Consider the following 15699-nt stretch of genomic DNA (forward strand, 5'->3'; position numbering starts at 1 on the left):
TAAATATGGAGGGAGGAAAAGGCTTGTTGAAAATAAAAAAATATCCACATGCTTGTTTCCTTATGGGTTGCAGTGCAGGCAGTTTAAAAGAGGATAAACTACAGCTGAGCATTTGAAAAGACCCAGGCAGGGAGAACTTTGTTACTGCTTTATCTAAGGCTTACCAACTACTTCCTTGGTGATAATGTTATAGCAAGCATTTTGAAAATCACAGGATTGCATTTCACCAAACAAAAACATGATCAGGGCAAATCTGTAGTCATACTAACGTTATGAATTGCGTTTTTTGGAAAGTGATGACCATAAAAAACTTGAGAAACCTTGCACTTGATAAAGTTGCTTTCAAAGTGAACATTCAGAGCAACTTCTTCAGAACACCTACAAGTCGCCCGTCAATCCATCTGATGTGGGAAAATTATCAATAGCTGTTAAAATCCAAATCATTTGGCTTCGGATAATGAGTGCGAAGAAAAAGATGAACTGCATCTTGCTCAGTGCAGAAACGGATACACCAATTGTTGCACGATTGAGTAAAAAAGCAAAATTTAGAAGAAAAATGATTTAAAAATTCATGATATATGAAATGGAAAGCTATTAACCTACCAAGCATCTGGTGCCAGAGTTTTGATTTGACACTCACAGAGACTCCGAATCACCAAAAACAGCCACCCTCCAAAAACAAAAATCTGTTACCTTTTGTTCAACATTGGACATTTCTTATACAAGATCGGAAACAATCACGATGATAAAAGACCAGAAAATAAGCCCTCGCTGGCTTACACCTTGAAAGCAGTTTAGAAGTATACAGTACAATTCACCAAAAGTGGTCAAGTAAAAGATTTCTGTTGACTGTACCAGGTGACCATCCTTGATGAAGGCTGTATATAATCATCAGAGGGTTAAAATGCATCAACGCCAGATACAACACCACAAACATCTTGCAGCTTTTGTATATGGTTGATCTGATATATATGGATTATTGCAGATCACGAGACAATGTGCACCAAGCAATCTGGGCTACTCCGGATATGCGGTATTGTCCTAACAAATTCCAGGACCTCCAAATGTTGTTAATTCCTTTATCAACGCCATAAAAGTCTTAGCAATTGGCTTCACTTGTGACCTTTTTCCAAGTCGAATGATCCACAGTTATTATAGAAGAACACAAAATACTCAATATGCAATAAATAAAGATTTCCTAAACAATCATTTATTCAACTGTTAGATTCAGGTCTTAAATGCCTGTCAAAAAAAAACATTTGTAACTAACAACTTGGACTGTCTTGCAAATTTGCTTCACAGCAGTAATTTGACAAGCCAATCAGTATAATAACAGTACTATGAACTAGAAATACCAACATAGGTCGAGATATAATGTAATTATAGTCTGATAATGGTCCTCGATGTAATATCCGGTCCTTATCCAAATAGGAATCACTTGAAAAACCTATGCATGTTTTTTAGATTAAAAAAGGAGGGCGTTGAGAAATGTACAGTGGTGGAATGGCTCTGCACTGTGCATTGCTTCATGCTTAAAACAGATACAACCGGCCTACCCTGTATAGGTTCTACAAGGATCCCAGTGGATGAGAGTCCACCCGAGGAGATTTGAAAGCTACAGGTGAGAGATGTACAACCAACATTTGGCAAGGGTGGAATTGCCCTCTTGTTCATAGTCTTAGTGTTTTGACTCAATACCAACACAATAGAGCATTAAAACACTATGCATTCAGACTTAAAGCAAGGCAATCTAGTGAGACTACATAATCTCAAAAAGAGAGCCCATGGCAGCACAAGACAGTTTGACCTTTCCGGCAGACCACACAGCACGGAGGACAGGGTGTTTTATTGTACACTGAGCCTACTAGCCACCCGCTGTAATTTAATCTGGATAATGAGTGGTCAGAAGAGGCACTGACAAAGACCCCCGCAGTCAACTTGAATCAAGATGTAGCTCCTGTGGGCGTGTAATTTATAAGCCTGGGTCTTATTTAATGACCGCTATCCATCAGTTAAGCGGAGCAGCCATCAGTGAGACGCCAAAGTGCCTTTGACATTCATTATTGCAATCCACTGACTGACGACCACATGCTTTTGATAATTCCAGGGTGAGAAAGACCCCAGAGAGCGTAACCAATTAAAAGGAAGGCAAGATCACACCTGCAAGCTGGTTACTGTTTCTGAACCGTCGGATACACTTGAAAGTCGCTTATTCTTCTGTACAAGCAGGCACATTCAATTCAAGACCAGGTAAAACTGAAACCACTGAATGGATTTGTTCTCTCCATTGAGTAGCATCGAAGTTTGGAATAGAATGTCTCAGTTACACACTGGCAATCACTATTACACTGACCCCCACACCCCCCCCCCCCTTCTATATCCCAGTTCTTATTTGTGAGGCGACTTCTTGCTAACCTGAACAATCATTGTTAGGATTGGTCATTAAACATGATCTTTGCCCTTAGTATGGGTACAGTAATATCAGGCTCCACACCCCTTTTACATATTTTACCAAAACTCAAGCCACAAAGGTGACAGAAACAGAGTCCTGGAGCCGCACTACGAGGGAGGGATATAATTTAATGCTTTTGAAACCATTTCAAGATGGATGAAGCACACGCAGTGGACATCCTGGAATGGGTTTTCTTATGCTTCCAAAAAAAACTAAAATATTCAAGAGGGCCATCATGCATGTGTAAAGGCTATCTACTAGGGAAACAGTAATTGCAAATCCAATAAGTCTGCAATCCAGTGTCTTTTGTCAGTGCTCATTCTCCATTACACAAACAGCTAAGTGCGCAAGTGCATTTCCCTTGGGTTTGCCAATGCTTGGTACTTGCCATAATATTTAGGATTCTCTGCATTAACCCACGCTCAAGTCTATTCACCCTGAAGAAGCAGGCCTGATATATCACACTACCTGGCCCTAAACAGGATGAAACACCTGAAGGACTGATCCACAACTCTGAGAGTTTAAGCTTTTCACAAGACTTTTGAGTGGTATTATTCTGAACCCATCTCTAAAATGGCTGAACCCAAAATTGGGCATTTGTCCTTGGAAATGTGCATAAGAACATCTTCTGATGGTAGATTCATTCGCAGTTAAAATCTAACAAACAGCAGGAGGACGATGTATTGAAGATGAAGACTACTTTTTTTTACAGTATTTAAATAACAATGCATACATTAAGTTTACTCCTTTGGTTGATTCCGCATAATCCTGTAATGAGATATGACTTAGCAAAAGCAGGGACTTCTCCTTTATTGTTGCTTGGGACATTTAAATGCCAACAACGTTCTAATGCTCAGTAGTGGGGTAAGAACAAACGTGGACAGCTGCCCCATGGGATTCACTTGAAAGGCAAGTATACATAGATTGTGCCTGTGTGAATAAATCTCCTACACTTTATTGTGCAATTCCATAAACCCTATTGGATTAATCAATAAATGCACATAAGGCCACTCTTTGGTCCTAGCTATATTCATTTGATATAAGTTCAATCAAATAATTAAAGTGCAGATGGTGCAGTGATCATGGTGGTGCGCTTACACTTTGCCATAAAATCAAATAAGCATCATAGGATGTATATCCAGCCTTCCAGAAAAGGAATCCTTCCTAAGTTGCTAAAAACAAAGTAGGCTTGATCACACCACAAACAGATATAGTGGCGGCATATCAACCCTCTATAAACTGTATGGATCTCATCACGACTATGGCATCTGTCTCTACATTCTCCTGTGTTTGGTATCTTTGGATAGATCAGGTACTTTATTTCATTCAATCCACTGGTATTTCACATTGTTGAGATCTACCACGCGTGGTAATGTATAGTACTTAATTATTCTAAACTAATGTTCACTGTTGGTTGTAGGAGTTATTTTTTTTGATATATATATATATATATATATATATATATATATATATATATATATATCATGATTGTTTATGCTCCACACTTCTTGTCGACAGTTTGTTAATTCATTCATGTCCGGTATATGATGTGACAGTGGGAAAATATATGTTTGTAAGACTGTTCTCTTATAGGATTCTTTCAATCTCGGAAAGCTGTTGCATTGTATCACTCAACTGTCTGTCAATGTTAAGCACATTGTCTCACTCCATTGTTTGCCAGATGGAGTGATACACTCCATTGGTTTTCCAAGATTGAAAGACGAGAGCCAGAGTACGCCCACTGCTATCTCTTTCCCGCTCAGATGTTGGCACAGTAAAGTCTCAGAGCTGGGACTGCACCCAGTGTCAGGGACCTCTAACTTCTCTCCAACGCCCATCCGTCCATCCTCCCTTGGAGCACTGCATCAGCTTATCTAGCCCACCCTCCCCCAGTCTATCTGACTTTGTCCTTCAGAATCTCCTGTTTTCTCTGATTAACACAAGGTGGAATATACTAGGGTGAGGAAGAGAAATTCATTTTGATTAAATTATCGGCAGTGCTGAAAAGTAGGGGGTCCTGCCAGACCCTGGCTCTAGCATCCATTTCGGAGCCGAATCTGTCCGACCCAGGAAAATAGGTTGAATTGTTCCTGGTGTAATTTTCCAATAATAGGACACAATTCATCCGCACCCACACGTTTTCTCCTTTCCGTTAGTTCGGTGCAGCAACCTACAGGTTGCAAAGGGGCATTCTTCTTCTCACTTACAGATGACCCAAAGAAAAGGGTCTCATCAAAAGAGCCATCAGCCCTTCTTTTGTTGAAGAATCATTCTGGCTAGGAGCCATCTCAAGCCTAACACTACTAATGCAAATTAATACAAAGGCACACAGCTCCTCACTTTACAAGTACGTTAGAGAAACTATGACTTGGAAGCACGTGTTTCACTTTGTTTAGTCCCTCTTTGTAAGAGGAGAAGTGATTGCATGTAAAATGGCCAGATACATGGGTGTGTGTGTATGAGTAATTACAATTACACAAATAATGATTTAAATACAACCTACTATTTTTTTTATGTAATTCTTTTATAGTTCTACTCATCCCAGTGTAGGGTATCAGAACGCTTTACATCAAACACAATAAATCATACAAGTGTGTTAATCTATGCACTTGAAATCTATCTATATATATATAAAAACGAAAGTATGTCTGTCTGTTTGTCCTTTATGCATTACTACACCATTCATCCAATCGGCAAGAAACTTTGGGAAGTTGTTTAGTACACGCCTGCGAAGGTTTCTGGCAAAAAAAAAAAAGTGTTGAATATCGCCCCCCCGGCCCTCATAATCTTTCCAATACTGAACGTTTACAGTTTCCGGTGTGACTCGCTTTTGCAATGACCATCAACAAAGCACAAGGACAATTGCTGCAAGTGTGTGGACTAGATTTGGAGAATCCGCGCTTCTCACATGGACAACTGTATGTGGCCAGCTCACGCGTCGGAAAATCTTCTGATTTATTTGTGTACGCACCAGACGGAAAAACAAAAAATAACGTGTATCCACAAGCACTCGAATAAATAAACAGAATTAAAACAACACTTTAAAATGTTTTCCATATTAAAAAGAATAAGTTTCAATAAAAATGACACAATGTAAATTAAATGTTATCATAACAAGTTTCCTTAGATTTCCTTTCTTCTGAGATCGCAGCAACGTGCGACGGGTAGGCTAGTGTTACATAAGACAATGAGTGTTCTAAAGTGTAGAAATCACATATCGTCCATACTTGTAGATATTATATATTAAGAGTGAATGGCCGGGAGAAAGACAAAATAGGGATAGAAAACACATCAGTGTTTGGGGTTGTCTGTACTACTTCCCAAAGAACGCTTCTTTGAAATAATACAGCAACAACAGATTGAGAAAAAAAGAAACCAAGCCTTTGGCTTATAATGTGCATGCAGTTTCTTGATGCTGATAGATCACTGTAATACTTTGTGAGGATCTCAACTTAGGAACGGGACGTAACACAATGATCTCATTATCAGACGCTGTAGCCCACTTACCTATCTACATAATATACTAATCTGTGATCCACATGTTACACAATGTGTTTTGCAGCAGGCACATAAACCCTCTACTTTAGGAGTCAAAACCATGACTGGACAAAACACAACACCATCCCAGAACTGCAGTAACCACTAGAGTTCTCTTACTCCTGCTATAATCGCCTCAACATTGCGGGGCACTAGAAGATCTCTGCAGCAGGTGTTTTAACCATGTAAGGTGTTTTAAAATTAAAACTTTTATGACAATGAAGTAAGCCAGAAAAGATTTACTGTCACATTTGTCCTTGTTGCCAATTCCTTTGCAGCTGATTGTATTTAAAATAAATGCACTGCCAGACTCGGCTTTTCAAGCTCCGCCCCCTCGTGCCTCTCACCCCCAGTCCTCTGCCACATCTTTGAATCCCAATTCTTGGGTTCCCAAAGTAAGTTTTTTTCCAGTTCAAGCACAGATTATCAGGAAAAGAGACCATACCTTATAAAAGTCACAAATACATTTTTTTGTGGGGTGGAGCGCGTCACAAAATGTGTTTAATCTCTAGACAAACACCATGGAAAATATTACACTTGCACTATATACTGAACAGCAGGCTGTGTAAATCGTGTACCCAGGTTTCAATTCCTTCTTCACCCACTTGACCCAACTGTATGATCCTGACCAAATAACTTTAACCCGTTCCACCTTAGCTCTTGTAACTGTAAACAAAAAAAACAACAAAAAAAAGAAAGATAGAGTGTCTTCAAAATAGAGTACTTTTTTCTACGTATGGTGATTTTAAAAAAATGCATTCAAGAGTGGAGGCCGGTGTTAAACAACAGGTGCAAGGCCTTGCAATTTAGCTGGCAGCTGTTTGCAAGCCACCCACAGTCATGCGGAAAAGACAGGTGTGGGCAAAGCATCTCCCATTAGGAAAGATTCTCAGGTCATTTAGTGCCCTATCCTTGAACAGGGACTCTGTAGAATTCTGGTGTGGGTTCAAATGGTCCCTAGGATAGCCAGATATTGGAACTGAACAGCAAATAAAACAGAATACACTTTCTATCCTGTTTTAAATATTTTCAGGTGTATGAATTTAGCTTCAGGCACTGTTGCCCTTCCCAACACACCTAGAAATCAAAGGCACAGGAGAAAATTACAGTAAATTGCATAGGTTTCAGGTGAGGATAGCGTGACTTGATAATTGGGTCCTATCTATGTTTTTGTTTTCAATACTTAAAAAAACATTCCTCAGAACATGTTGCCATGTCATAAATGACATGGCTATCTACTTAAAATATTAAATGTTGCTGCTGTTTATGAAACCGCATCTCCCAGGAACCCATGAAAGTTGATCTGTACCATTCTAAAAACCAATGGAAGTGAAGATGGGGTAACGAACCACCTTCGTAGAGATATAGGGCGGGGGTGTCCTGGAAAATTTGTAGGTATTCATAAATTTCAAGATCCATTCTTATCAAGGAAATAGATGGATATTTACTCCTGTTACGTCAAGAACTATATTCTTTCGAGAGTAAGAATCATGTGAATGCATCTGAAAATGTCTGGCATGTAACTCATTTGATTTTCCACGCTTGACATTTCATAATAAAACCTGTGGAGAAAAAAAAATTAGGAAAAGGTGCTGCAGCATTATTTCTAAGGCATTATTGCATACAGGTAATTCAGAATTCACAAAAATGGTCTACTGATGCTCTTGAAGCCTTTTTGGATTTTTGATCTCCCTCTGAGCTAAACTGAGAGGGTTCAAATGACCCTGGGCACGTGGTATCCACACGGATAGGGAAAACCATGCATTTCATTTTTGTGCAGGCACAGTTCGGTGGATGGGAAAACGGGCACTTCTTTATGGTTGGACGGGTGGCAAAAAACAACATTTCCTCTTCATAATTTTAAGTTGATTTATTTTCAGGGCACTAGCTTCAAAGTTTCCTCTGCCCCTGCGGTGTTCGCATTCTGAACAAAAGGTCTTCACTTCTATTTATTGACCAAATGTTTGAAACTTAAGAGTAACACTGTCTCTCGAATGCAATGAAGTGCACAGAAATAGACCAATATCAGAAAGTGCACACTTCTGAACTAAGAGAAACTCTAAAAATATCTTGAAACTGCAGCAAAACTCCTGAAAAGGATGGGCACCCAAGTAATCATATTTTTCACAGCTCGGTCTTCCATATATAAATACAAATAAGAGTCACATTCCCATACATCCCAGCATTTGAGAACAGAAAAGTCATTTAGGAGAAAATAATCATCTAGGATGGTCTTAACAATGCAGTTGACCGGAACAGGGTTGCTGCACTACTTCTCTTGGACCTCTTAGCTGCCTTTGACACAGTTGGCCATGTCACTCTGATACAAAGACTCTATGAAGTCGGCATAGTGGGGACTGTTTGACTGGATCACATCTTACCTTCACAACTGAACTAATGTCATAGCCCCCCCCCCCTTTCTCTTCCAAACTGTACTTCCCAAAAGTAAGGGTCCCTCATGGCTCTATCATCTCATACGTGCTTTTCAACATCCACATGAAGTCATCACCGGCACCGGTCAATAAATTTCACTTCACATGCTATAACTTTGCAGATGACACACAAATACTCCTTCAACTGAAATGCTGCAAGGACTATGGAAACTCACCAATTTTCTGTTGTCTCAGAGCCGTGGATCAATGGATGACATGTTTGCCATCTCAAATTGATACCACTCAAAACCACACAACCCAGGGAATTGAAGAGCAAGACACTGCTGAACCATCTTCAAGGAGTGCATTGCTCCACATTAATAATGATTTATGAGGAAACTGGATTTCTATCGACCTCCATACCAATGAAAACCCTGTACCGTTCAGGGATATTCAACCAATCACCAAACAAGGAATTCAACTTCTCGCATCAGAGTTCAGTTTAACTCCAAGTTTAACTTAAAAAGATAGTAGAAGTACCTTAGAATATAAAACGATCTAGAAAAGATAATCTTAGCCAGCCAACTTCCAGAATAATGCACTGTGCACACGCGTAGGAAGAACTTGATTTTCTAAAGATAAAGATTTTACTCAGCACTGCGAAGGACCACACGCTTGGCCGTGGCAGTACCTCTACCAGTACTTATTGTATTGCTATATAAAAGGGGTCAATAGGTATTTTGAACAGAGGATGCCCACGATCACACAATTTTAATGAACGAGTGGCAAAGCTGGGAGAAGACCGCGAGTCAGACAGGATTTTAAGTGCCAGCACACCTCATATGTTAGTCTACATCACTTTGCCTCGTACATAATTCATATTTGTTCCCTGAGATTGTATTTTCACACTCTTACCTGCATGCTGCCTGAAGTATGTGTCACCGGCTGCCCCGCCCCAGTTGGAGTCACGCTGCTCAGGGTCCGGGCAGCAACCGACACTGAGAGGCGCGCTCTGTTTCCGAGTACAGTCAGAAACTCACAGACTGCGATGCACGTCGACCTGAATCCACCTGGGATGCAAGCCAATAAACTAGAAAAGATGAACCGGACCCCAATCAAACCCCACCGTATATTCAAGACTTTGAAGGAAAAGGAGGTGCGAGCAGGAACGTTTCTTTCGCCTTCTCGTGTTTCCGGGCGAGTTATGTAGAGGAGACACCGAGTGCTTCCTGCTGCCTCGGCCTGCTTCCCTATAAGGAGCGAGAACGTCCATGTGTCTTGGGGGCCAAAACACTACAACGCGCAATACAATGGGGGCCATCTTTAAAGTAGTTTCACGGGCAGCTGCTTCCCAACCACTTGAAGTTCGTAGAAATGAATGCATGTACACCTTAAATATCGGATACTGTACCTTTGAGCAACGTCTATTTGTCTGGCGTTTCAATCAGTCACTTTTACTTGTGCGCGATACGGGTCTTTGGGGTGTAGCGCCAGCCACAGAGATCTAAAGAATGCATTTCCAACCTAACTCAAAACAAGCATTGGCATAGCCAATTGGCCTCGCCTTTGGGACCTTATACGTGATTAGCCATGCAGCACATTTTTCTAGGTGCTACAAAATCTACTGTTCTTTAACGTGTAAGCTTTGATTCCAATAGGCACATTATAGCACTGCATTGAAAAGTACTTAATTTAAAGTGTTATTTTTGTATGGCTGGTAGTTTGAGCTCCTATATCTGGAAATACTTTCATAAGCGCTAAGGAAGACAACATTTATGAATTAAATAATTTGCCTGATAACACAAATTAAGCGAGGAAGCCACAAGGTGTTCAGGTTTTCCGGTTGCACTTGAGGACTGTCATCACTGCCCACACTAGTCACACTGTATGTTTTTACGAACTTGTACAGGATGGGCAATCCCAGGGCATTAAGTGGGCCGGTGCTGAGCGCCAGCAGTTTTTTAAAGGGGGCCTCGAAACCGATCTCTCTCGGGCTCTGTTTTGTGCCCTGGCACAGGCGGTCTGTTTTTTCCTGACTGCAGTGACAGCAGGCAAATCAAGGTGCGCCTGCTAGCACTGTTAGTTTCTCACTAATGGAGAAGTTACGGCATGACATCATGCCAGGTGAGCGTTGTAGGGGAAGGGAAATCCTTTAAAGAGAGTCAATTTTCTCTCTGGTTTTCCCTTCTCTTTTTGAAACTCAGGAGAACCAACATTGTCGTGGTGTCACTAGGGCTTTAAGTGGAAGCTTTTTAAATACTATATACAAGCCCTTGTTGCTGCTTATTTATCTTATGCAACTAACAACCATTAACAGAGCCAATAGTTCTGAGTTGTTGTAGGTATGATGCTACTTGTATCATATACCTGGATGCAATGATAGAAACAGCAAAATACAAGTCAGGACGCACACTATGCTAAGCACAGATTTTTAACTTACGTGTTTTTAAGCCACATCCATAATTACATTGGCCACACCCTTTTAAGAGATCCCCCAGTCTTTTCATCCCACTTAAAGCCCTGGGCAATTCCTTCAGTTTCTCACCGTTAGTCAAGGTGGGTTTGCCAAATCCCAGAGAAGAGATATAACGGGTCGATCGGAGCTCGACCATAAAATGATGGAACTACATTTAAAGGAAATGGTTGACAAGTGCATGTGTTCCACAACATTATTCAAAACATCCTAATTATACTCTGGGGTTAGAGGCCTGCACTGGTAGATTATCAAACATATTGCTATATCTTCTACTGCAGCGCTCCACCCTGCTTTAACTAGGTATGTAACGGACTGGCCCAGTTATCCTGGCCTATTGTTTACAAAACAGTTTTGAATCGTTCATAGGAAACAGAATGACTTAAAAGGGAAAGCTCACTAATGTCGAAAACGAATGACACTGGGCTCTAAGGCCCGAAGATTAATCTTTTTTTGGTAAAAACTGGAACACGAAATGCAGCTTTGGGACTGTCTTAGTGTGACGTACTTTGGCAGTTGATGAGCTCTATCAACTAACCATGCAGGGGGTGACGAAGCTTCGCCTCCATCTGTGGCTAGCCCCCCTTGTTTAGCAACTCAAACTTGTGGTACTGGGAGATACATTGAAAACAGGCCCACCTCCTGCAAATCCTTGACATCTGGTGACGCGCCATGAAACCGTTTGGTGTAAGCGCGCTTTAAAAGTATTTTTAACATAACATAACATAAAGTTAGTGTCATAGCGCTTCCTGCTCCCATTGAGGCTGAAAGCCACCCTCATTCACATCAAATTATTAAACTCGCAATGTTACTGTATCACAGTGCTCTGAAATACACCCCTTGCATACATTTCTCTGAAAGTGCGCAACCCCGGGCACTACTAGTGTGTTTAGAAGTTTCCCACCATGGTGTGTGAATGTACACAACTTGTTTTTTTATGGACCGCACCCGTTTTTGGTCATTTCGATCCATCATGCCAGCCAAACATATGAGTACGGAGAGCTACAAATCCATTGACATGGCGGCAATGCCCTACACCAATAAGCTAACTGCATAGCTCGCAATGCCTCAGGACATGGCGATACACGCTGCGAAGTCTCACCGGCGGCATCTGAGCACTATGCAAGTGACACATTTTATGAAACCAGTGGCTATTAATATTGGAATGTCCGTAAGCTTTGCTTGCAACATGTACCCTCCCCTTCACACTCATACAGATACACATCAATCCTCCGTCTGCCCATAAGAAACACAAAACAACAGTTCTGCATGTTTCTCATGTTCTAAAAACAACAATAATGAGTTGTTTATGTGTCACACTTTGGCATTTGATGTGCTTTGGGCACTCTCCCATCTCTACAGGATCTTGAGTTGTATTTAGAAGTGACACGCTACGAGCAGCTTAGACGGAGAGGGCACGTACAAATGTCCTGGGAGGGGCGTGTGATCAGACCTCTATGGCCACCATAACCCACGGAGGGAAAGAATGGAGGGCAGAAGGGGTGGGTCGTGTCAGGACTAATTGGGGAGGAGTGGGAAAGAGTTGAGGGGCTTGGAGAATGGAGGGCCTAGAGAAGAAAATATTTGCAATGCCATAGGTCTCTCATTTAAATGCGAGACCTATGGCATTGCAAACAAACGGCCGCTGTTGTCCCGGCTGCTTTGAAAGAGAAAACTGGCATGGCCTGCTGAATGTAAGCAAAGCATGTCGTCGTGCCTAAAATAGGAGAAACTCAATAAAGAAAATAGTACATATACCATGTAACAACCAAGGAAAGGGGCCAGTAGCCATGGGAGGTTACAAATCAAGACAAGGCTGTGCTAAGTAGGGGCTAATTTGCCTATTTAGGAAGCAGAAGCTGGCATTTATGAAGGACAAAGACACAAGCAAAAGAAAAATATGGTCAGGTTCGACCTAAAAATAATGTGCCAGACTTGTACTCCTGTGCCGGATGAAACAGTTGCACTACTGTTGCTTTCCTACGCAAACTTGTAAATGGCAATAGTGCCGTAAATGAGCATAAGCTACAGAAATGGCAGATCCATGAGGAGGAGCAGAATCCATGACAATAAGATTATTGTCTGCATGTATATATGTATTAATTTTACAGTCTCTGGCCCGTAACAAATTGTCAAATAAAGATAAGTAGCAAAACTGTCTCGGACTATGGCGTTCAAGTCAGTCAGCCAAAAACAAAAAACTGACTTGACTATGTAATTAATTTTAGGTCTGGCCTGGAGATAGAATTGTTTGCCCAGCCTCATTGTATTGTATTTTAATTGCATTTATATAGCGGTTACTACCCCTGACGAGGCGTTGAAACTCATTTTCAGCGAGTAGCACGCTACTCCAGAACCCATGAAGATTAGTGGTGAATTAGTATAGTGAACTTCAAAGTTAGGGACAACATCTTGCCCCCTCCAAACGCACTGCAGTATGCCAACATTAGGCGATCATTTGTACTTTCCATTTTCATTCATGTAATCCATGTAAGCCATATTTTCCACTTTAAACTTCATGTTCTTCTTTCTTTAATCACAAATCCACACACAGAACCTTATGCCTTTTTTACAAATTTCTAATATTCAAACAGTGCCCATCCGGACCTCATGTAAGATACGACTGTTGCAGGGTTCATCACAAACAGTGCTTTATTTGTCAAAATCCCAATGCATTTCGGGCGTTGACTTGCCCTTCGTCAGGGGTGAGTATAAACAATAATAAAAACCAACAATTATCCATTACTGTTTCAAACAAGAACTTGCATAATTCATTTAGTTAATCCGCACAGTCGCGCATTTAGGTAAAACATGGTGTAAAATGCACATTATTCTTCATTCATTTATCAGTCATGCAAAAATATCCACAGCTGTATATTTATCTCAAACAGTTTCTCCTCTGCGCCAATCTCTTTGCCCGAGTGTGTTGATACCCTCCTTTCCGTTACCATTCCTTACTCTTCATTCCATTTTAACGTAAGCTTCCCTTTCTTCACTCAAATTAGTATAGTGAAATATGAAAGTAATTTGAGTGGTGGATATGTTAGTCAGTTACTTGGATTGAGAAGGAAGAGGGAAGGGTGTAGATTTTTTTGGGGGGGGTGATTTTATAGTCATAGGAGGGGGTTTGGGGTGAGTAAAGGGAAGGTGTAGAGGAGTTAGTATAGGGAAATATGAAATTCATTTGAGTGGTGGACATGTTATTCTGTTTTTTGGATTGAAAAGGAAATAGTGGGGGGGGGGAAGGCGCTAGCGAAGATGGCCGCTGAAGAGGGGAGCTCCGCCGGAGCTAGGTTTGTCCCCTTTAATATCCGACCCAAATCCGCACCAGAGCGCACCCTGGAGCGATCTCACACCTGACAAGGCGGACTGCACTCAGCGGAGCCAATTCCGGAGGCGAGACTTGCCGGCGGCCCGCAGAATCGTACCAAAGTCGCAAGGACCGGGCACTCTGCAGCCGGATCGGAGCCCCGCACCCGCATCTCAAGATCACGCGAGGCCCCGGCTTGCGGCCCTCTCGCGATCAAGAGGTGTACAAAGAGATTTTCCCCAAAGCGACGCTGGAGGGGAAACGACTACGGAGGAGGACCCAGGGAGGTGCAAGTCCCCTGAGCCCTCCGGTCAAACATTGGGGGCATGATCCTGGCCCCAGGTGCAGAAACACCACTCGTCCGGAAGGAGAGGCCTACATAGAGGGACCCAGGCTGCGAAGATCTGAGGCCTACAAAATGCAAACACGACCTGCGGCCTGAAGGGATCCGGAAGAAGAGTGGTAGCAAGGAGGAGCGCGGAGGCGAGTAGCCCATTGAGAACTTCAGAGCCGCAGTACAATCCTGGGCCTCGGGGGCACAGCACTGCCCCGTGGGGAGGTGCAGCTGCACCGAACAGAATCATCATCGCCTTGCCTGGCCGGGTGAGGCCGATGGTCCGGAGTAAGGCTTTTGGGCCACTGGAAGCGGAGGAGGACACAGCGACGTGGAGGCCCCCTGGGGACAACCCCATTATCGTGGGGAAGTGTGCCCTGCCATGGGAGGTACAGCAACACTTAGTGAGGAACTCCAACTGACCTCACACTCCTGGCGTGGGGCACTGACAGGCCGGGCGAGACTGGTCGGCCTGACGACTGCAGTGCGAGGCGCCGAGCGGGGGGCAGCCATTGTTGACACCCAGGGGCTGTGTCCGGAACTACGATACTGGGGAAGGGGCACCCCCCCCCCCAGAGATGGACGAGTAAGTAGAGGTGGCACACCACAACGTATGCCATACACCTGCACCTTGGGATACCGCTGTAACGCACAGCGGGGAGACAGCGAACGGCGGGACCGCACGCAGGCTGGACGACCCGGGTGTGGTGGGCAAGAGACCCCAGGTTGCGAAGGAGTGCATCGGAGGTGAATAAAGGCGACAGCGGGCAGTTGGAGCTGACCGGAGCAACGTCAGGGACAGGGGATCCCTAAAGGTGGCCGCGAGAGATCCAAATGCACAGCGGAGGCGGAGCGCGTCTCTTATTTCAGACACTGTAAAGAAGGAGGCCACCACCGCAACATATCCCTGCCGGCTGGAAGGGAGTTACTGTCTCTGAGGAAGGGCCTGACCGCGTTGGTCACTCATATCTGGTGCGGGACGGTGTGGGGCCTGTGACACACTTCTCGGGCCGAACAGATCGCCACCATGAGACCTAATGGAAACTCAACCACACAGACCAACAAGTTGGACAAATATGCAGTCCCTCTGGGACAAGGCAAATCAGGGAGTGCGACCGAAGGCCCAGCAGGCCAAAAAGAGCCGTCTTTGACCTCCATCATGGCGGCAATACAAACCACCACCCTAGAGACAAAAATGGGCAAACTCTCCATAGAAGTGAA

General features: G+C 43.0%; 1 protein-coding gene across 1 annotated transcript in view; it reads right to left on the bottom strand.

Moving 5' to 3' along the window:
* The window catches only part of PDCL3 (phosducin like 3), a 91327-nt gene extending 81745 nt beyond the window's left edge, over window positions 1-9582 (bottom strand). The window contains exon 1 of the mRNA XM_086934720.1: window positions 9277-9582. Within this exon, the coding sequence (XP_086790846.1) occupies window positions 9277-9282 (6 nt within the window). The 5' untranslated portion in view covers window positions 9283-9582. The remainder of the gene's footprint in view (window positions 1-9276) is intronic.
* Window positions 9583-15699: the final 6117 nt, after the last annotated feature.

This window comes from Lissotriton vulgaris, chromosome 8 (genome assembly GCF_964263255.1).
Source record: "Lissotriton vulgaris chromosome 8, aLisVul1.2, whole genome shotgun sequence".
Classification (NCBI taxonomy): Eukaryota; Metazoa; Chordata; class Amphibia; order Caudata; family Salamandridae; genus Lissotriton; species Lissotriton vulgaris.